General features: G+C 41.4%; 4 protein-coding genes and 2 non-coding genes across 10 annotated transcripts; 5 read left to right on the forward strand and 1 right to left on the reverse strand.

Moving 5' to 3' along the window:
• The first annotated feature begins 66 nt into the window (after positions 1-66).
• Positions 67-6,469, forward strand: slc25a3b (solute carrier family 25 member 3b). Of its 3 annotated transcripts, none has more exons than XM_035536420.1 (8): positions 67-177; positions 643-795; positions 2,025-2,149; positions 3,177-3,356; positions 3,882-4,063; positions 4,505-4,677; positions 5,372-5,482; positions 5,879-6,469. In XM_035536420.1, exons 2-8 carry the CDS (start codon positions 654-656, stop codon positions 6,037-6,039), a joined length of 1,074 nt encoding a protein of 357 aa, XP_035392313.1. In that variant the 5' UTR covers positions 67-177; positions 643-653; the 3' UTR covers positions 6,040-6,469. The 3 variants fall into 3 exon arrangements, with proteins under 3 accessions (XP_035392313.1, XP_035392297.1, XP_035392306.1); XM_035536404.1 differs by lacking the exon at positions 2,025-2,149 and adding an exon at positions 2,266-2,393; XM_035536413.1 differs by lacking the exons at positions 67-177; positions 2,025-2,149 and adding exons at positions 192-279; positions 2,266-2,393.
• Positions 4,144-4,375, forward strand: LOC118241007. The gene has a single exon (XR_004775779.1). It is a non-coding gene; the product is annotated as a small nucleolar RNA SNORA53 (small nucleolar RNA).
• LOC113573197 lies at positions 5,574-5,805 on the forward strand. Its single transcript, XR_003410186.2, has one exon. It is a non-coding gene; the product is annotated as a small nucleolar RNA SNORA53 (small nucleolar RNA).
• A 985-nt stretch (positions 6,470-7,454) lies between the features above and the next one.
• Positions 7,455-11,365, forward strand: ldhbb (lactate dehydrogenase Bb). 2 transcript variants are annotated; one of them, XM_027003275.2, is made up of 8 exons: positions 7,455-7,657; positions 8,347-8,483; positions 8,703-8,820; positions 9,053-9,226; positions 9,335-9,508; positions 9,720-9,837; positions 9,942-10,065; positions 10,952-11,365. In XM_027003275.2, the coding sequence occupies exons 1-8, from the start codon at positions 7,603-7,605 to the stop codon at positions 11,117-11,119; spliced, it is 1,068 nt and encodes a 355-aa protein (XP_026859076.2). In that variant the 5' UTR covers positions 7,455-7,602; the 3' UTR covers positions 11,120-11,365. The 2 variants fall into 2 exon arrangements, with proteins under 2 accessions (XP_026859076.2, XP_026859077.1); XM_027003276.2 differs by having other exon boundaries at positions 8,396-8,483.
• On the reverse strand, positions 11,366-13,572 carry golt1bb (golgi transport 1Bb). The gene is made up of 5 exons (XM_027003278.2): positions 13,467-13,572; positions 13,029-13,120; positions 12,703-12,881; positions 12,299-12,380; positions 11,366-12,107 (listed from the first exon to the last, which is right to left on the reverse strand). The coding sequence occupies exons 1-5, from the start codon at positions 13,489-13,491 to the stop codon at positions 12,069-12,071; spliced, it is 417 nt and encodes a 138-aa protein (XP_026859079.1). The 5' UTR covers positions 13,492-13,572; the 3' UTR covers positions 11,366-12,068.
• Positions 13,573-13,970: 398 nt separating this feature from the next.
• On the forward strand, positions 13,971-18,289 carry slc35b4 (solute carrier family 35 member B4). 2 transcript variants are annotated; one of them, XM_027003251.2, is made up of 10 exons: positions 13,971-14,159; positions 14,523-14,636; positions 14,875-14,977; positions 15,434-15,483; positions 15,769-15,850; positions 16,033-16,093; positions 16,234-16,343; positions 16,437-16,512; positions 16,946-17,021; positions 17,212-18,289. In XM_027003251.2, the coding sequence occupies exons 1-10, from the start codon at positions 14,083-14,085 to the stop codon at positions 17,456-17,458; spliced, it is 996 nt and encodes a 331-aa protein (XP_026859052.2). In that variant the 5' UTR covers positions 13,971-14,082; the 3' UTR covers positions 17,459-18,289. The 2 variants fall into 2 exon arrangements, with proteins under 2 accessions (XP_026859052.2, XP_026859053.2); XM_027003252.2 differs by having other exon boundaries at positions 15,769-15,775.
• Positions 18,290-18,865: the final 576 nt, after the last annotated feature.

Consider the following 18,865-nt stretch of genomic DNA (forward strand, 5'->3'; position numbering starts at 1 on the left):
CATGCGCTGCGTTGAATCATAACTAAGCTCCTCCCGTCGGTTCCGATTGGACAGACTACGGGTGACGTCCCCATTTCCTTCACCCGACATTTGAATGCGCCACGCCACGCTGACCTCCTTCTCTATGCGCGGCCGGCATTGGAGGACAGAGGCGCCATTTTGCGACAAGTTGTATAAGTAAGGTTTTTTTTGAAACGCAATATAGGCTTTCTTTTGTAAACCGTGAACCGTGTTCGCAAGTGAATAAACTGTCACGCATTGTCTAAAGGAGTTTACCTGGTTCGTTTGTCTTGGCATTGTTTTTTTCCTTCTGACTGCAGCCGGGCCTCCGTTCTGGTTCCTTCTGAGTGACCTGACCTAGCTTAGCTAGTAGCTGAGTAGCTAGTAAGACTGTTTTATGTTAAGATAAAGTGTTGTGTGTAAGCCAACAAACGTAACGCTGTCTGGCTAGCTATGTGCTCGTCATGTGTTAAAGTTTGTTCAAGTCTGATATAATTCATGTGAGTTTCGCAGGGACTGTTGGTGAAACTTGATTACTGGGTGTTGGTTAGCGTTAGCTGTGCAGCTTGGATTGTCTTTTGTTAATAGTTTAAAGCATCTAACGCAAATGCACTTCTTTTTTCTTTCTCTCATTGATCTTAGCTACTGTAAAAATGTACCCTTCCACGCTCACGCAGCTGGCACGGGCAAATCCCTTCAGTGCCCCGCTGTTCAGGTTGCAGAAAGTCGAGGAGCCCGCACAGACAACCGTCGTCCCTGCACAGAAACGCAGGCTTGCAGCAGCTTCAGTGACTGGTAGGTTAACTGCAGTAGTGACCCTTAGGGTTTACCCTTGTTTTTAATATGCTCGACCGAAAGTGCGCCTCGTCATTGACGTGTAGCTCGCTAGGTTAGCACAGCCTTCAGCTCTAGTTGGCTAGTTAGCAGGCTATTTGAATTTGCTAACGAGCTATTTCGATTACATTTAACCTAACGAGTGTAGGAGCTAGCCAAGTACGAAAGGTTGTTCGTTTTGTTTGTTGCTTTATTATTATTTTTGTCTGAATTGATGTCAGACACCAGAGTACTAATCTCGTTAACAGCTGAAAGGTCAGACTCGGTTAGCATTAGCTAACACTGGCCAGAGCGAGCTAGTCTGCACGCGCTGCTAGCTGTCCTGGTCCATCCAAGCACTTGTGTCGTTAGACTGTGTTGCTTTACCAGTTATTGTGTGGCAGCATGCATGTTGGGGCACAGGGTCGTGGTTAGGGTTTTTCATGTGTTGCACGGTAGAAAATGTCTCTTGTGAAGATCTCGGGCCTTGCCGAGTACATGGAGGACAGTGAAGGACACATTTGGGTCAACTGGGTCCGCCGTAAAATGCCAGGGGAAGCTCAGTATCGCGAATAAGACGATGTATGACAGTAAGTTCATGGGCATCGCATTCTCAGTCCTAGGCAGCTTACCGCTAGACATGTACACTATGTACAACGTAACGTAGACATGTACAACGTAATACACGTTGGTGTATTACCAACGCCCAATACCATTGGCTCTAGTCGCAGCTGCGTTCACCCCCGATATCGTGCAAGTTTCCAGCTAAAGCTATAGTCACTTTTTTTGCCTTTACAGAAACGTTTTTCTTTTCATTTGGGCTGCTTTAAGTTGCGCAGAGTCGTTCTGACTTCTAATCTTGGGTTCCTGCTTTCACAGAGGTTGTTGGACTCTTGTGTGGTAGATAGTTTTACATTTTAGTAGCTTCCTTACAAGATGCGTGCACTGACTTTCGTGCATTGTCCATTTATGGCACTACCTATGTTGTAATGGTATAAGTGATGAAAGTATTCAGTCAACATGTCTTATTTTCTGTAAGGCTACGGGGGGGATTAGAACACTTTTAAGGGTGCTAATAACATTAGCTTATGACCTTCAGCCTAAAGGTCATTATGCCTGAGGAACAACTGCTTCCATTCCTTTAACTTCCTTCAGAACCCTCAGGTATTGTGTTGGGGTTAAAATGAACACCATGCCCTGTTTATCCTCAGAGGGAGACAGCTGTGAGTTCGGCTCACAGAAGTATTTCATCCTGTGCGGCTTCGGTGGGATACTGAGTTGTGGGACCACGCACACAGCAGTGGTACCCCTCGACTTGGTCAAATGCAGAATGCAGGTCTGTGTGTGTGTGTGCTGGAGTCATGTGTGAATGACGCCGGCTCCCCCCCCAGCATGTTGTGTATCGTCTTGTGATGCATGAGCATGTGTGTTGTGTTGTCCCTCATGAAACAGAGACGGGCGATAGCTGTGAGTTTGGTTCTATGAAATACTACGCCCTCTGTGGCTTCGGGGGCATCCTGAGCTGCGGTATCACACACACAGCTGTTGTGCCTCTCGACTTGGTCAAGTGTCGCATCCAGGTCTGTATTTGCTCACCAAAAAAAATTTTCAATCCAGTTGTATACATTGACCGTCATTTTAAGGGGGCGTAAAGAAGAGCACTTGTGCATCCTAATGCTTCACATATTTTAGCTGGTTCGACCTTTTCCCAAAAGCATTATGGTTTCACTGTGCTATGATGAGAAATTGTGTAATCCTTTTTGGGAAGCTCAGATTGAGATGCTTAGATGCTCTGGTATTTGACCACAGAAATTTAATTTTGTAACAAGTTATTTAAAGGGAATCTGAACTGATGCTGAGGAACACACTTGATCTTATTTGACTCTTGACTCAAATTATGCTAATTGTCATGTTAAGTGAAAGTACTGTGCTTTCTTCATGCCTCCTTAAACATTAACTTTCAGGTAGCTGGTGAAATCCAAGAGAATGATTTCCTAACTAGTTTGATTTCTGATTTTGTTTCTATGTTAACCTTTTATAATCATGTAAACACCACTCATGAGGTGATGACACTGAATGTATTCACCATATCCATCCAGAACAATTGTTCCATAAGTGGTAGCTCAATGGTTAAGGTACTTCACTTGTAATTGGAAGGTTACTGGTTCAAGCCCCACCACTGCCAAGTTACCACTGTTGGGCCCCTGAGCAAGGCCCGCAACCCTCAATTGCTCAAGTTGTACTCAGTCATAATTGTAAGTCGCTTTGGATAAAAGCGTTAGCTAAATGCCATAAATGTAAACAAGTATTTCTTGTGTGGGCTCTGTGTAATCTGCTGTTCTGTAACTGAATGTCATATTTAGGTGGATCCAGCTAAGTACAAGACCATCTTCAATGGATTCTCAGTCACAATCAAGGAAGATGGGATACGGGGGCTTGCTAAGGGGTGGGCACCCACCTTCATTGGATACTCCATGCAAGGTCTTTGCAAGTTTGGTTTCTATGAGGTCTTCAAGATCCTATATGGTGACATGCTTGGAGAGGTAGGTTCACTTGCCTGACAGGAACTATGACTGGAATTTGTACCCACAAATAATGTGTGCTGCTCTATGACCAGAGGTTTTCCCCAACAAAAGTTAGGCAGAATGTTGGCTAATGTGAACATGCAAACACTTCTGTAAAGAAAAAAAAACCTGACTGCTGACCATTAGGATGTCTGTGTATATATGCTCAGTGACTATTTCTATAAAATGTATTCCATTAAATTTCATCAATTGGAAATGCGCTCGGTTTGCTGTCTGTCGGGGATTTCCTCTGTGAAAGCAAGGGTTTTTGTTAAAACCTAAAAAGTAAGCTTCAGTGCTCAGTAAATAATCTAGTGGTGATATTGATCCAGATGATACTGGTCTTGCTAGAAGATAACTGATAACATTGCAAATTGGCCCAAATGTTCTATGTATTTCCGTTTTGCGGTTCTAAAAGTACAGGTCTAAAGTCACTTAAACTATGAATATGGCCTTGGTAGTCTTCTCCAGTGTGCATTGATGATCCTCAATCTGCTCCAACAGGAAAATTCTTACCTGTGGAGAACCTCACTGTACCTGGCAGCCTCTGCGAGTGCGGAGTTCTTTGCTGATATAGCTCTGGCCCCTATGGAGGCATGTAAAGTGCGCATCCAGACCCAACCTGGCTATGCCAACACCCTAAGAGAGTGCGCCCCCAAGATGTATGCTGAGGAGGGCCTCTGGGCGTGAGTTTCCATCCTATCTTTTCCATGCAAAGGATGCTGTGAGATTGATTGCAGGATGTTCTCTGGGTATTGATGGGCACTGCACGTTCCTTAGATCCACCTCTGGGGAGTCCTCCAGTTCTGGTACTGCACTCACTCGCTCTGGGTGCTGCAGCTCCAGGCTGGAGGCTCCCAGCAGCTTTTCTGGCTGTACAGTTGGAGGTGCTTGAGTCATTGGCGTGTGAGAGCAGTCTACCTGCTCCTCCAGCCCCACATCTGCCCTGGCTCCCTCGCTGGACTTCACCAGGGCAGAAGAGCTGGAGAGCGGACAAGGCCAAATTTGCTTATATAAAATATACATGCACAGAATGGAAATGCAATTTTCTAATACAGTGCAGTTTATATGGTTTTTACTTGCCTTACAGCTGTGGAACGAATCCATGTGCTTAAAATGTCCTACAGGTTCTACAAAGGTGTCGTCCCTCTGTGGATGAGGCAGATTCCCTACACTATGATGAAGTTTGCCTGTTTTGAACGCACGGTTGAGATGCTCTACAAGTACGTGGTGCCCAAACCACGCAGCGAGTGTAGCAAGCCTGAACAGCTGGTGGTCACCTTCGTGGCTGGTTATATTGGTAAGCCTGACTGATCGCAGCATTCTTGCTGAAAGTTGTACTTTGTGTCGTCACATGTCTTCGCTTCTCTCTGTTGGAAAAATGTTTTCACTCAGTGTTGGTAACTTTATAATTATCCTCATAAATTAGCCGTGTCTCAATTAAACTTGAGCCCTAATATTATTCACATGGCAGTGGTTCCACACATCACTCAAATTACTGTTAGTGATGCTAGTAAGTGTTCTTGATTTGTTTGCTGCTGCTCATCATTGTAACACAAACTGGCCTACATCAATAGCTATAAGAAAATAATTTTTGACCATAAATATTCAATTTAATACTTTACAACAGCATGTGCACTAGCATTCATATTGTGATTTGAGCTAACTAGTTCTCGGCTTTAGAGAGTACATATGCATTCAGACTTCATAGTTTCTGCAATGCTTCTCCTTTTTGTTTACTTTCATGTTTTGGAGAGACACGGTACTAAAAATTTAAATATAGCTGCTTTACCATCATAATTTGCTACCATCATAATGAATCTCAATTATGATTTACAGAGGAAAAAATAAATGTGTCTGACCCTTCTTACTCCTGTTGGCAGTTGCATCGATACTCATTCGTCCGAGTTAAAAATGAGCTGAAAAAATTACTTCAGTAACAATGAAACTGTTGATGGGAGGCGAGTTAAATGTTTTTTGCCCTTCTTGTGCAGCTGGTGTGTTCTGTGCAATCGTGTCCCACCCTGCTGATTCTGTGGTGTCTGTGCTGAACAAGGAGAAGGGAAGCACAGCTACTCAAGTACTCAAGAGACTCGGACCCATGGGTGAGTCTCCACTCACTCTACCTCTCCATTATTTGGGACTTTCAAATGCATCCTGTTCTCAGTGTTGCAGTACTTTTGGTTTTGCATGGATGACATGTTCCTTAGATCCACCTCTGGGGAGTCCTCCAGTTCTGGTACTGCACTCACTCGCTCTGGGTGCTGCAGCTCCAGGCTGGAGGCTCCCAGCAGCTTTTCTGGCTGTACAGTTAGAGGTGCTTGAGTCATTGGCATGTGAGAGCAGTCTACCTGCTCCTCCAGCCCCACATCTGCCCTGGCTCCCTCGCTGGACTGCACCAGGGCAGAAGAGCTGGAGGGCGGACACACTTTTCTAACGTTAACACACGTGCAGTACTGTTGTTTCCATTGGCTTAATTTTCTGTATGACACTTTTTACAGGTGTTTGGAAGGGTCTGTTTGCCCGTATCATCATGATCGGTACCCTGACAGCCCTGCAGTGGTTCATCTATGACTCTGTCAAGGTGTACTTCCGCCTACCCCGTCCTCCTCCCCCTGAGATGCCAGAGTCCTTGAAGAAGAAGCTGGGTCTCACTGAGTAGAGAGCAGCACCATCCACCATCCCTTATTGTCAATCATGTTCCTTCCTTTTTTCTATATATTTAAGCTCCTGCTGCCCTGTAACCCCCCAGGCTGCTGCTCATATCTTCCATCTCCATGGTGAGAGGGACTTCCTCCATGTATGGAAGCATCACTAGACTATGACATGAATGAATGCCACCTGATTTTAAAATGCATCAATAGTATGATTTAAAAAAAACAAAAACAAAAAAACAAGTATTTAGAAATGTATGCAGCTGTCATTTTTCTGTATAGATGTCTTCGCACATTTCTCTGGGTTGCCTGAGTTGAATTGTTAATGGTCAACTTCATGACCCCAAAAGTATTGTGAACACTCCAACTCAGAGAACACCACAGTACAAGTCTGAATATTTGTTGAATGAAAGGGATGAAATAAAGGACCTTAACTAATGTGTTGTCCTGAAACTGTTTTTTCATCGTCTTTGGAAGCGGTCAAAAGGAAAGTGATAGTTGGTAATACAAATATATGGTGTTGTCATGTTTGTTCTGGGTGGTAACTGAAGGCTGCTTTTGTATGTAATTGTTATATATATATATATATATATATATATATATATATATATATATATATATATATATATATAAAAATAAAATATCGTATAATTTAAGCATGAAGTATGTATTACATTGTAATGTATATAACTGATGGTCAGAATTTCCAGTTAATGTTGAACTAGATTAGCTTTAAAACATTAAATTTGTTAAGTTTTGCACAGTATAGGATTTGGTTACAAGCCTTTCTTTCTGCTTATGTATGTAGCTGATCAGGCCGAATGTGGGCACTCCTTTTTTTCATTTTGAAGGTGGAATGAAATGTATTTGCATGTTTACAATTGGGTACAATTCATGCATGAAAGGGTTGCATCTCTGATCTGAGAGTACACATGTCACTTTATGTCTACATAGAGATGTAAAATGTTTGAGGTTGACATGACTGCAGGAGGTGTTGACATTTCTGCAAGGCTCACTTTGGCTGTCTATCCAAAACTAGCAGTAAAATTGTGGTAAAGATTAAACACTCCCTTGTTTTGGTTGCCTAAAAGTGACCAGCATTTCTGCAGGTTTCAGTCCACAACTGAACTTTCAAATTCAGTGTCTGAGAGGAGACATTAGCTGAGCGGATGGACCCTCTAAAGTCTGTATCCATATAAATATGACAAATAGGATTATTTAGCCTTTTCTGCTAAAACCTGCTAATCTTTATTGTTGTTTAACACATATTTGGGTTTTTCTTTGCCTTGGTGGTTGTTTTGAGTAATTAATTCTAAGTGTGAGAGAGGGCAGTTATAACAGTGGCTGTCATGGGAATTACAGTAAGGCTGTTAGCTGTCTGTAGACAGGGCTAACCACCAGTTTAAGTCATCAAAGGAGGAGGAGTGTAGTTGTCGAGACTGCCCTCCTTTCATTTCTGTGCTGCAGCTCCGAGACGATTACAGGCTAGATGTTTCTGTGGCCACGCTGAAACATTGCAACACTACTGCCAAAAGACTGCACTCACCTGCTTTCCTCCCAGCTCCACTGCCATGTTAATTTCATGGTGGCACTTTTACCTGGCAACACAAAGCATCTACAGACAAGGCAAGTGTTTAATCAATGTGCATGTTTGTGCCAAGGCTTTTACGTTAGTGCTATGATGTCATACATTTTTCTACTGTGCTGTAACCTGGATGTCGAGCGTCCATATCAAACAGCTGATTTGTGTGCGGAGAGGGAGAGAAGCCCAGAGTGTGCATGAGCATGTAGACCATGGTGTGTGCCATAGATGTGACCTTGATCTAAGGAGACTTGGAACACATGCTAAGCGAAAAGCAGACTGTTATTGCATTTTAGAGGATTTTTTACACAGACCAATACTGTGCATCAATGTAAAAATAGGAGCTCAGGTACAGTCTATATAGTATGCTTTATTAATATTTTATACAGTAGCCAGTATCACTCAGTATATTACTTATGTGGAAATGTTATGTTTATGATTTTGGTGAGATTATATTCTGTGTAATGTGCACATCAGTTTTTGAATCACAATAACTGATACCTTCTAGTCTTTTGTTGGACTGTATAAGGTTACAACCTCTAGAGTTTTCAGCAGGGAGAAGGTGATATTTACAGTGCATGTCTGCTATTCCCCATCATGCTAAATCACTTTAGCTTTCATCAGTCTGTCCTCGACGTTCCCTCAGTAATATAGCTACAGAATGTGGAGCAGAGCAGGTCAGAGCAGGCCCCTGTGTGTTTGTGTACGTTAGCTCTGCTGTGCTTCTCTGCAGTGCTAGACATGGCATCCGTGTTGCACAAGCTCATCACGCCTCTTTTCAGCGGGCCAGCCGAGCCACCCAGGAATAAAGTCTCGGTCATTGGAGTGGGTCAGGTGGGCATGGCCTGTGCCGTCAGCATCCTGCTACGGGTAAGATTGGTGGAGTGCTGCAGTCTTGTGCACTCTTATCTCATCAGTTTTTTTTTTTTTAGAGTTCTCATTACTGGTCCTATATACAGTACACACACATACTTGATATTCAGAACTTGTCTGTATTCAGAAAGTAATCGGTTCAAAAAGTGAAATACGTGATCAATGAAGGAAAAAAACAGGGAATATTTAAACTCATTGTTTCTCTGGGCTGTGTAGGAACTGACGGATGAGCTGGCCCTGGTGGATGTGATGGAGGACAAACTGAAAGGAGAGATGATGGACCTGCAGCATGGAAGCCTCTTCATCAAAACTCCCAAAATAATCTCAGGCAAAGGTAAAAATCTGAGCAAATTACCAACATTCTTGCCACTTTGCCATGTGAGTCTCAGTGGCATGAATTCATGCTGAATGGTGAGAGACCACATCTATTAATATGAAATTCTATGGATTTTAATACGAGTGCATACATATTGCTTATGGCTTGGGCCTGTGTCATGAATTAAAACCGTGCCTTATGGGAAACCAGCTATTATCTGACCCTTACCCTCGCTCGCTTCTGTCCACAGATTACTCAGTGACGGCAAACTCGCGCATCGTGGTAGTGACAGCAGGTGTGCGTCAGCAGGAGGGCGAAAGCAGACTTAACCTAGTGCAGAGAAACGTCAACATCTTCAGGCACATTATCCCTCAGATCGTCAGATACAGCCCCAACTGCATCCTCATCGTGGTGTCCAACCCAGGTACCCAAACACGCTTACAAACAAATGCATGAAGGGACTCATTCCTTGACACAAGGGCAGGACCTATGACCCATCCAGGCTATAATCCTGAGTTGTGTGCATGTACAGTGGACATTTTGACCTATGTGACCTGGAAGCTGAGCGGCCTGCCCAAGCACCGTGTGATCGGCAGCGGCACTAACCTGGACTCGGCCCGTTTCCGCTACCTGATGGCAGAGCGCCTGGGCATACATTCCAGCAGCTTCAACGGCTGGATCCTGGGAGAGCACGGTGACTCCAGCGGTAAGGCAACAGTCCCTCCTGCTTCAAAACAGACACTTAAATACCCCTACCGTTACCGTTCCAATTCTCACCTAATATTGCTGTATGAGCCTGAGATCAATGTTGATAACACTCCCTAAATGCACAACTGGAGGCCAGACGACAGGCAGTAGGCAAGGGACATAGTGTGTGTGCGCCCGTTCCCACTCATAGAGAAAATGTGTTTTGCTAGTCCCAATTTGGAGTGGTGCGAACGTGGCAGGCGTCAGCCTACAGAAACTGAACCCAGACATCGGTAAAGACAAAGACAAGGAGGGTTGGAAGGAGACTCACAAGATGGTGGTTGACAGGTTTGTCCTCTGATTGTCTGAAGCCACCTCACCTCAGGAGCATCTTTGCCCTGATACACCGCCGCACTGTAGCAGCTGTGATGGGTGTGCATTTCTGCTTTCAGTGCCTATGAGGTGATCAAACTGAAAGGATACACTAACTGGGCTATAGGGCTGAGTGTAGCGGACCTGACAGAGAGCCTCATGAGGAACATGAGCAGAGTGCACCCGGTCTCCACCATGGTGAAGGTCAGTCAACTAACACTCCAGTGTCTATTCCATAATCCATCCCACATTTCCAGAGAGGCTTCTCTAATACCGAGGACGAAAAACGACTTAAGCACAAACAAGCAAATGAATACATACATTTTGGTCATGATAAATAATTTACGTGTCTCATAATTAAATGTCTTGAATTTATTTCTACATTACCATACATGCATTATTTATTCTAGCTATTTCTTTAGATTGTTCTCCCTGTATTTGTGTGTCTGCGTTGAATTGGGTGGTTGGTCTTAACCTCGGGCGAAAGCAGGAGTGATCAGCAGGCGAACCACACCTGCAGCCACATGCTTAATAAAAAATACAACTAAATACATCTACAGTGTTTAACACTACAATGTCACTAGAACATTAATATACACTAGTACATTTTAGATGAACTAATACAATAGCCAATTTATGCTATTTGTCTCCCATTTGACGCCACTGCCTAATTAACATGAGTTTGACTTAGCTAGCTCACCATAATGAGTTGCAATCGGCTACAACTTCTTCTCCCAGCTGATCTATCATGCTTTAGACAGAGGTTAAGACCGCACACCCAATTGACATCTAGACACACAAATAAATACAAAGTAAATGCACTGTGGAAAAACATAAATGAATAAATGTGGAAATGCAGATAGCCCAAATAAACATCCATGTGTGGAAATTTATGTACATAGATATATATATTCAAGACATACCTTTTAATGACTAAAATATTTTCTTTATATGTGCATTTATTTATACTTATTCGTTCTCCATAAGATAATGGACCTGTATTAAAATATAAATCAAATAAACTAACATCTGCTTGTGCTTCTGCACACATGTCTAGAGTGAAAACTCATACTTTGATGCTGTTGAACAGGGCATGTATGGCATTAGCGATGAGGTGTACCTGAGCCTGCCCTGTGTGCTGAACAACAGTGGAGTGGGCAGTGTGGTCAACATGACCCTGACTCAGGACGAGGTGTCTCAGCTGAAGAAAAGCGCAGGTACATTGTGGAACATTCAGAGAGATCTAAAAAATCTCTGAAGGTCCAAGTCATTTATGTAGTCAGATTGTACCAGCACCTGTAATCATGAAGTATCTTAGAAGTGCAAGATCAGGTTTCTCTTCCTTTACGCTTATAATGTGCAGTTAATCTGCACTCTACAATGACATGTTAATGTCTTGTCAGCTGCTATGTGATCAACTTGTAGAACTTATGTTTGTTGTGCACATGCATTTTTGACTACAAAATGGTTGATGTTGGAAAATAAAGACTTAAGTGTGTCTATATACAGTCATTGAAAGCTTTATTGAATTATAGCTTTCTCTATGTAAAAACGTACAACAATCTTATGCATTTAAAATACATATTTACACAGTGTATTTCACAAAGGCTACTATTTCTTCACTGAGCCAATGAAGTAGAAGGTGATGTGCTGAGAGTTGTGGTTCACCCAGTACATGGCTCTCTTGCGACAGCTTCAGCGCAGCAGATTTTAAAAAGCATTTGACACTATAAAGTATAAGTTGCAGTAACACATTCAGATAGAAACAAAAGACCTCCATGTACAGCTCAGAAAGTAAACAACAAAAAGCCAGAACAGGGACAGGGGTACTGAAGTAGCACATCTACATTCTTCCCCACAGCAGTCCTTTCAGATGCTGGTCAGTGGGCATCATGATAGTCCATCAAAACATGCCATTTGTTGGTCTAATAGGTCTGCATTACCTCTCCAACTGGGGTGTGCAGTGTAGTGACTACACCAAGCTCAATTTGGGCTGTGGATCAGTGTCCCAGAATAACAGTTCTCCACTGATAACACCGCGTTCATAATTGGCAACTCTTTGTGTCGCCACCTTTGTCTCAAAGTTGAGAAGTTTGTCTTTTTTGATGTTCACCAAGAGTGTTACCATTAAGTTATGAGTAGTACTGACAAGTGGCAATCACTCCTAGAAAACTAGTTTTATATGCATTTGTGTATATTATGTATTATTATACCATGGCGTTGCTCTCACCAATTTTATCCACCAACTAGAAGAAAGCATAAAAACACACCATCACTTTTGGTATTTTCATTCACCTGAAAACTACAAATGCAGAGCTGCAATATTTCAAAAACTGTAGATAAATTAGAGGAGGCACATTTCAAGCTTGTACTAATCAAGAACCAGTTAACTGTTTTCACAAGTTTTTTTAAAAGCATGTTCGTGTACTACTCTTACCCCACTAATTCCGGGAAGATTAAGCAGAGATCCGAGTATAGGTATTCTTCTGATAAAGCCCACCGCCACTGGGAAGAAGCCCCTGAATTACACAGAGAGGACGGGTTCATCCAGGTGCACAAACAGCAGCACTGCGCAGACTCCGCAACCAGCTTACAAATGACCCGCTTTAATCATGGTTAAAAATACCTGAATATGATCCACAAAAGATAATGACATTATCAAGATCACGATTTAATTTTATGTATGAGAATCAAGGCCTGTGTGTATTAAACCCGTCGAAGCTTGGATTAAAAAAAAAAAAAGTCAACTTGCAGAAATGTATGATTTACAGTAGCGTGAAACTACTATGCAGCAATACCCAAGTTTGCGATTCTGCTGATACCAGGTACTATCAAACCCACCTGAAAAGCAGAAAGAACCCGTAAACCTCCAGAACCACGCCAATGATGGGCCATCCCATCAACACCACAAACACACCTCCTAAGAAGAAACCTGTCGCTTTCATTTTGTGCCGCTGAAAGAAGAACCTAAAGGTACGTTCCAAGCCAATAACAAACGAGAGGCCTGCAACAAACAAGATCTGGACGGAAACGGACACACACACAGTTAGTGTTGTATGGAACTGTACTGCAAAGCCTCCAGTTTAGATTCAGGGGTAAGGCTACTTGCTCTATACAACCATCCTGCCTGGAGTTGCGACAACTCTGTCCAGACCTCACACACTTACATTCCCTATGGCCAGAAGAGCTGTGTCGAAGAAGAGGACCATCCCAAAGAAAAGAAAAAACACGCCGAAGCCCGTTAGTCCCATTCCGATCTCTGTTGAGACACAGACATGTTTATCATAGACAGCATCTCACTTAGCTAGCTAACGTTATTTTCATTCGTGAGCAATTCCATATATAGAGTAACACACGCTAAACATGTGAAAACAAACAAAAAAACAACAACAAAAGTTTTAAATTGAGCTGGCTAGTCAACTAACGGTAAAAGCATCTAGGTTAACCTAGCTATCTACGGCAAGTCGGCTTCCATTGAATAGGCCACGCTATAATGTCTCATTCATTCAAACTGCCGCTGCCCACGTTTTCACTCTTTAATCACCAAAATATCTATTCGCACAGTGATCAATCACTACCAGGCACGCACAATACGCTTAACTCACTCTGTGAATCTGTTAGGGATATCATTTTTGAAGTCTCTGAACGTGTTTCCTCGTTAACAGAGACCAGGTAGAGACGCCGCACCGTAAGTGTGTGTGTGTGTGTGTGATCGCCACGTCTTCCGGAAACACGTAGCGACGCAGCTGTGACGAGTTCTTCGCTGTTTACGCCTGCGATCAACCCACACGACGCAAACGATATAAATGTTCTGTTAGACAATTTAACCATCAATTACATTTACACTTTGTTCTTAGAATTAAAAATATCTATATAATGGTAATATGTTGTGTTCATTTGCCGATAAATTTAGATTTACTTGTGGCGTTCTGCGTATAGGTTTGCGGAGTTGACTCAGAAGAATACACCATTTGTGGTGTTCTGCTTTCTGGGAAATGTATTGTTTAATTATTTCCGTGCTTGAGAGTTATCTGTTAAAGTACATTTAAAAGACTACAACACCCATAACACTCTACAAACCGAAGTCGGCGTACGAGTTCATTGAACAGTTTGCCTTCATTGACAGAATTGCACGTTTGTATGCAGTATGCCAACGTAATATAATCCTAGACAATTTTTTTTTTTTTGCCTGTACAGAGATATTCTTTAAGGCCCGTGAAGATGAACACGGTTTTTGCAGTCACTCTGGTGTTTGTTGGGTGCTGTAGCAATGTGGTGTTCTTGGAACTTTTGGTAAGGTGAGTACCACTTCTCCAACTAGCCCTGGTTAAACAGCCTTATCCTCCCTCCTGCCGTCGTTAATAATACCCTTGTTACACTCTTAACTACTGTGTTTGGTAGCACAGCATGTAGTTATCACATTCGGTGTTAGGTGGGTAGATAGCTAATGGCTATATATTAAGGTACTTGACTTGTACTCGGAAAGGTTGCTGGTTCAAGCCCCACCACTGTCAAGTTGCCACTGTTGGGCCCCTGAGCAAGACCCTTAACCGTTCAAGCTGTACTCAGTCATAACTGTAAGTCGCTTTGGACAAAAGCGTCAGCCAAATGCCATTAATGTAAACGTAACTAACAAGTTAACTCTTTTATTACTTTAACAGGGATTTCCCAGGATGTGGAAATATTGTCACTTTTGCCCAGTTTGCTTTTATTGCATTTGAGGGGTTCATTTTTGAAGTGAATTTCGGACGCAAGAAACCAGCCATACCTCTCAGGTATCTATCTGAAAAATGCCATGTTTGTATCAGTCCAAAAAGAGTCTTGGCTTTTGCACACATAGCACAGTATCTGCAGTTTAGCCAAATGCCTGCTCACTGTTTTTTGTGGGTAAATATTTATCTAATGAATGAGTGCAGGTCATACATTAGATTTTATGAATGAAAGAGTACTGCTCATACATTAGATTTTAACTTGTTGTTTTACAAGTTTTGTCTTCTGTTTTATCCTCTGCAGTAACTATGTAATAATGGTGACCATGTTTTTTACTGTAAGTGTTATCAACAACTGTGCCCTCAATTTCAACATCGCAATGCCACTGCACATGATCTTTAGATCTGTAAGTCCAGTCGTTTTCATTCTTAAGATTCTTGGCTATGTAATTCTGATCATTATACACTTTTGGTACAAACCTTTTTTGCTTATTTGCTTATTTTGCTTCTGCACTTTGGACCCTTAAAGCAAAGTATCAAAAATGCAAAGGCATTTTTGATACCTTGCTTTAAGGGTCCAAACTGCAGAACTTAACAGACCAAACTTAACACTCAATAATAACATTTCTCTTATAAATGACATTATAATGTTGTATATACATTTTTAGAGCAGAGACAGGGTAGAATAGTATTTTATTAGCCAGGTGGTCAGGTGAATGTAAAGATATCACATAACAAAAATACAAAATGGATAAATAAACAAAAAACGTTATAAGATCTGTGATTTCTGTGGGCTGGCATAATGACAGACCCCAGAAGATGAATTACACTTGGTGACTGATGTAAAATGTCTTACTCTCTAGGGCTCTTTAATAGCAAACATGATACTGGGTATCATCATATTGAAAAAAAGGTAAAATATGCTACCTAACTATTCACTTCAGTTTCACTTCCTATTTTCAACAGTTTATTGTTTCATCTATTTCATTTATTTGTCGTTTGTTTTATGGATAGCTTATTGATATTCTCATCTTATACGGTATATTATCTGTGTTGTCTTCGTTTTCTGTTTTGATAGATCTTATCAATCAGACTGTGTATTTACATACCAATATCAAGCTTCACTTAAGGGCTACTGAATGTTAAATGGATGGTACTTCACATTATTACTAATGGGATGTTTTTCTTTCTGTTGCAGATATTCAGTGAGTAAATATCTCTCCATAGTTCTCGTATCAGTAGGCATCTTTATCTGCACTGTCATGTCTGCCAAACAAGTGGTGAGTGTTCTCACAGACTTCGCTAATTAACATAAATGGTATCCTAAACAGTTTTCCTTAAAGATGAGCATGTGTACTCGCATTATAAGATGCTTGTTTGTATTAAGCTTCTTCTGCTAATGGTATATGTTCAGTGAAAAGTCGCATGGTTTTCCATGTTGATTTTGGCCCTTTATTCTTAGAGTGCTGAAAGAGGTGGTACAGAAGAAGAAGGAATGTATGCCTTTCTACATTGGCTTTTAGGTTGGCCTATTACTGTTAATTAATATATTTCATTTGGTGTTGTTTGTTTAGCCTTTTCCTACATTTTGTACCCTTGTGCTGAATTTTTATTTAGTTTGAAATGCTCATGTCACGAGACTCACCCGAAACTGCTGTTTAAGGTATTACCATGCTGACCTTTGCCCTGCTAATGTCTGCAAGAATGGGGATTTTCCAAGAGACTTTGTACAAGAAATATGGCAAACACTCAAAGGAAGCTCTCTTCTATAATGTGAGTGAATTTACCTGCTATGTAAGAAGTTGCTAGATTTTATACATTCTCCATGTCATTTTGATTTCAGTACAATGTCTTTTCTTCTTTTAGCATTGTCTGCCTTTGCCAGGATTTGTGCTACTTTCAACCAGCATCTATAATCATGCGGTACTCTTCAGTCAAAGCAGTGAGTTGGACTCCCCATTCTTTTGCACTTAACCTTGAGGACTCCCAATTGGCTCTATCCCTTGGACATAAAGATTCCATAGCTCATTAAGCCTCTGAAGCCAAGTGAGTACAATTAGTCATAGTCATAGTTCCTCTTCTATACTGAAGCGGGAAATGCAGGAAATGGGCCAGACAGGCAGAACTTCGCAAGTGGTGCGCTTCTCAGGTAGCTTGTCCTTTAATCAGGTAGCAGTCTTCTCCAGCTGTGCTCCCTTTGGCGTTGGTGCATTCTGCTTCTTCAACTATGACACTAAAGAAGAAATACGGCAATGGTGAAAATGAACATGACTAAGCTAGGGACAAAGTTGGGCTTTTGAGGTTTCATTTTAAATAACTACACGTTCTTCTAATTGCTGATGCACATTTATTGTGGCACTGACTTTCTTCTAAAGGTCCTGTGGAAATCCCCATAATTGGTCAGTCTGTCCCAGTGATGTGGCTGTATTTACTGATGAATGTCATTACTCAGTATCCTTTCACGAGCACTTTCCAATATCTATAATGATGCTACTAATAATACAAATAACACAATGCTCTCTGTACACTACGCTCTTCATAAATGTATGATGTTCTTTATTGTTCCTTTATGCTTTCATTTTTCCAGCTTTGTCTCTTAATAATTTGGGGACCTGTTGTACCTCTTGACGCTTCCGCTCAGATATGTGTGCATTCGAGGGGTGTTCATTTTGACCACAGAGTGTACATCCCTCACCGTAACGCTAGTCGTTACGCTGCGTAAATTCCTGAGTCTCATCATCTCTATTCTGTACTTCCGGAACCCCTTCACTGCCTGGCACTGGGTGGGCACAGCTGTGGTGTTCCTTGGCACGTTACTCTACACAGAGGTCTGGTCAGGCATCCACACTCCAGTGAAAGGAGAGAAACCAGACAAGAAGACAGAGTAAAAAGCCTCATCTAAGGTGTGTGTACGTGTTTGTGTGCGTTTATGTTTGCAGTGACATTTCACTGCTAATAAAGTATGTCTGTGGTTTAGGTAATGGGTCAAGTCTTTAGAAATTATCTATTTGTGAAGGTGTGAATGTTCAATGTTTGATTAAAAGCTCACTCCACAGACTTTTGCAAACTGCTAATATTTGGGCCAAGAGTGTGTAAGTGATATTCGCACAAGTAAATATGGGTGCTATTGCCAATAGTATGTGAGGGTACTTGAAGGTTAAATTTCCAGATTCAGTTTTATTATAGGGAACTTTTTCAGAGTTTATGGCAATCAACCTTAATTAGTCTGGGCTGCTCTTTGAATTTTGTCCCTTGCTAATTGGTTATTTGTCTAAATGTCAGTGGTTATTTAAACATTTAAATAGGAGATGATAAACTGGTAACACATTTAAGATTAACGACTCAGGCCAATGTTATAAACATACACATGACTACATATTCATCTAGCTTCTTTGATCCCTATCTAGAATACAACTTATACTGTATAGAAGTAAAGTTATGCACCCTTTAGCTGTGAACCTGCATTTTGAATGGACATATTCAAGATTTAATTTTTGCAGCCGAAAAGCTCATTTCAAAACACTTAACCTCCATGTTTTGTTTTGTTTTTTATACTGATTGACATGTAGTATATATTTTTGTACATAGTTGTATTAGGATGTCCATTACCTAGTAAGCCTTGGTGTCTCACCTGATGCACTTCCCCACAACCTTTGGGTTGTTGCTCAATGTTATGCCATTATCTATTGCCATAATAAAGCGATGTTTCTTAATCTTTATTGCATGTCTCATTCTATTGTATTGCCAGTATGCGTTTCCAGACAATTTGAAAACTAACTAGGCAGTTAGTAAAGTAATATAAGAGACAATTCTGGTACAATTTTTAAACCAGACCTAAGCTGTCAATAAAAGAACAAAGTGTTTTAAAGCTCTTAGTGTGGAAAACGTTTTACAACATTTAATAGACATAAGCGCTTTCACCATTGGTGCTTTCAGTCAGTCTGAAGAGAATTTTTTTTCTCAGCCGTTTTTCCAGCAACACGGAGACGCGCAGCAGCAGCTGGAGAAATGCCTCGTTTGAGTCGGATGACGCAGAAGGTGAAGGACCAAACTTTGACAACTTTTATACATCAGCAGTGCAGTTCAAAGTTTTTTACACTAAACATAAAGCAACAGAAAAAAGACAAACGGGCAACAAATAAAAGCGATGACACAAAATGAGCTGCATTAACATTATTTAAAAAGGTCAAAAAGATTAGATAAACACACAATAAAAAATACAACAGCTAGCCTAAAAGTAATATACTGGTAAAAGTAAGGGACATTAAAAATCTAGTTAAACATTAGTTTTAAAA

Source organism: Electrophorus electricus, chromosome 2 (assembly GCF_013358815.1).
Source record: "Electrophorus electricus isolate fEleEle1 chromosome 2, fEleEle1.pri, whole genome shotgun sequence".
Taxonomy (NCBI): Eukaryota; Metazoa; Chordata; class Actinopteri; order Gymnotiformes; family Gymnotidae; genus Electrophorus; species Electrophorus electricus.

What these genes read in the sequence shown, in the direction of transcription:
- slc25a3b (XM_035536404.1), top strand. Translation starts at nt 654, where the DNA reads ATGTACCCTTCCACGCTCACGCAGCTGGCACGGGCAAATCCCTTCAGT. An exon ending in ATGGTGACATGCTTGGAGAG is followed by an intron (nt 3,357 to 3,881) that starts GTAGGTTCACTT and finishes CTGCTCCAACAG; the next exon opens with GAAAATTCTTACCTGTGGAG. An exon ending in CAAGAGACTCGGACCCATGG is followed by an intron (nt 5,483 to 5,878) that starts GTGAGTCTCCAC and finishes CACTTTTTACAG; the next exon opens with GTGTTTGGAAGGGTCTGTTT.
- ldhbb (XM_027003275.2), top strand. Translation starts at nt 7,603, where the DNA reads ATGTTAATTTCATGGTGGCACTTTTACCTGGCAACACAAAGCATCTAC. An exon ending in CAAAATAATCTCAGGCAAAG is followed by an intron (nt 8,821 to 9,052) that starts GTAAAAATCTGA and finishes TTCTGTCCACAG; the next exon opens with ATTACTCAGTGACGGCAAAC. An exon ending in CACAAGATGGTGGTTGACAG is followed by an intron (nt 9,838 to 9,941) that starts GTTTGTCCTCTG and finishes TTCTGCTTTCAG; the next exon opens with TGCCTATGAGGTGATCAAAC.
- golt1bb (XM_027003278.2), bottom strand. Translation starts at nt 13,491, where the DNA reads ATGATATCCCTAACAGATTCACAGA. An exon ending in ATCCCTAACAGATTCACAGA is followed by an intron (nt 13,121 to 13,466) that starts GTGAGTTAAGCG and finishes GTGTCTCAACAG; the next exon opens with AGATCGGAATGGGACTAACG. An exon ending in GGGTTCTTTCTGCTTTTCAG is followed by an intron (nt 12,381 to 12,702) that starts GTGGGTTTGATA and finishes TGTGTAATTCAG; the next exon opens with GGGCTTCTTCCCAGTGGCGG.
- slc35b4 (XM_027003251.2), top strand. Translation starts at nt 14,083, where the DNA reads ATGAACACGGTTTTTGCAGTCACTCTGGTGTTTGTTGGGTGCTGTAGC. An exon ending in TCATGTCTGCCAAACAAGTG is followed by an intron (nt 15,851 to 16,032) that starts GTGAGTGTTCTC and finishes CTTTATTCTTAG; the next exon opens with AGTGCTGAAAGAGGTGGTAC. An exon ending in AGGAAGCTCTCTTCTATAAT is followed by an intron (nt 16,344 to 16,436) that starts GTGAGTGAATTT and finishes TTCTTCTTTTAG; the next exon opens with CATTGTCTGCCTTTGCCAGG.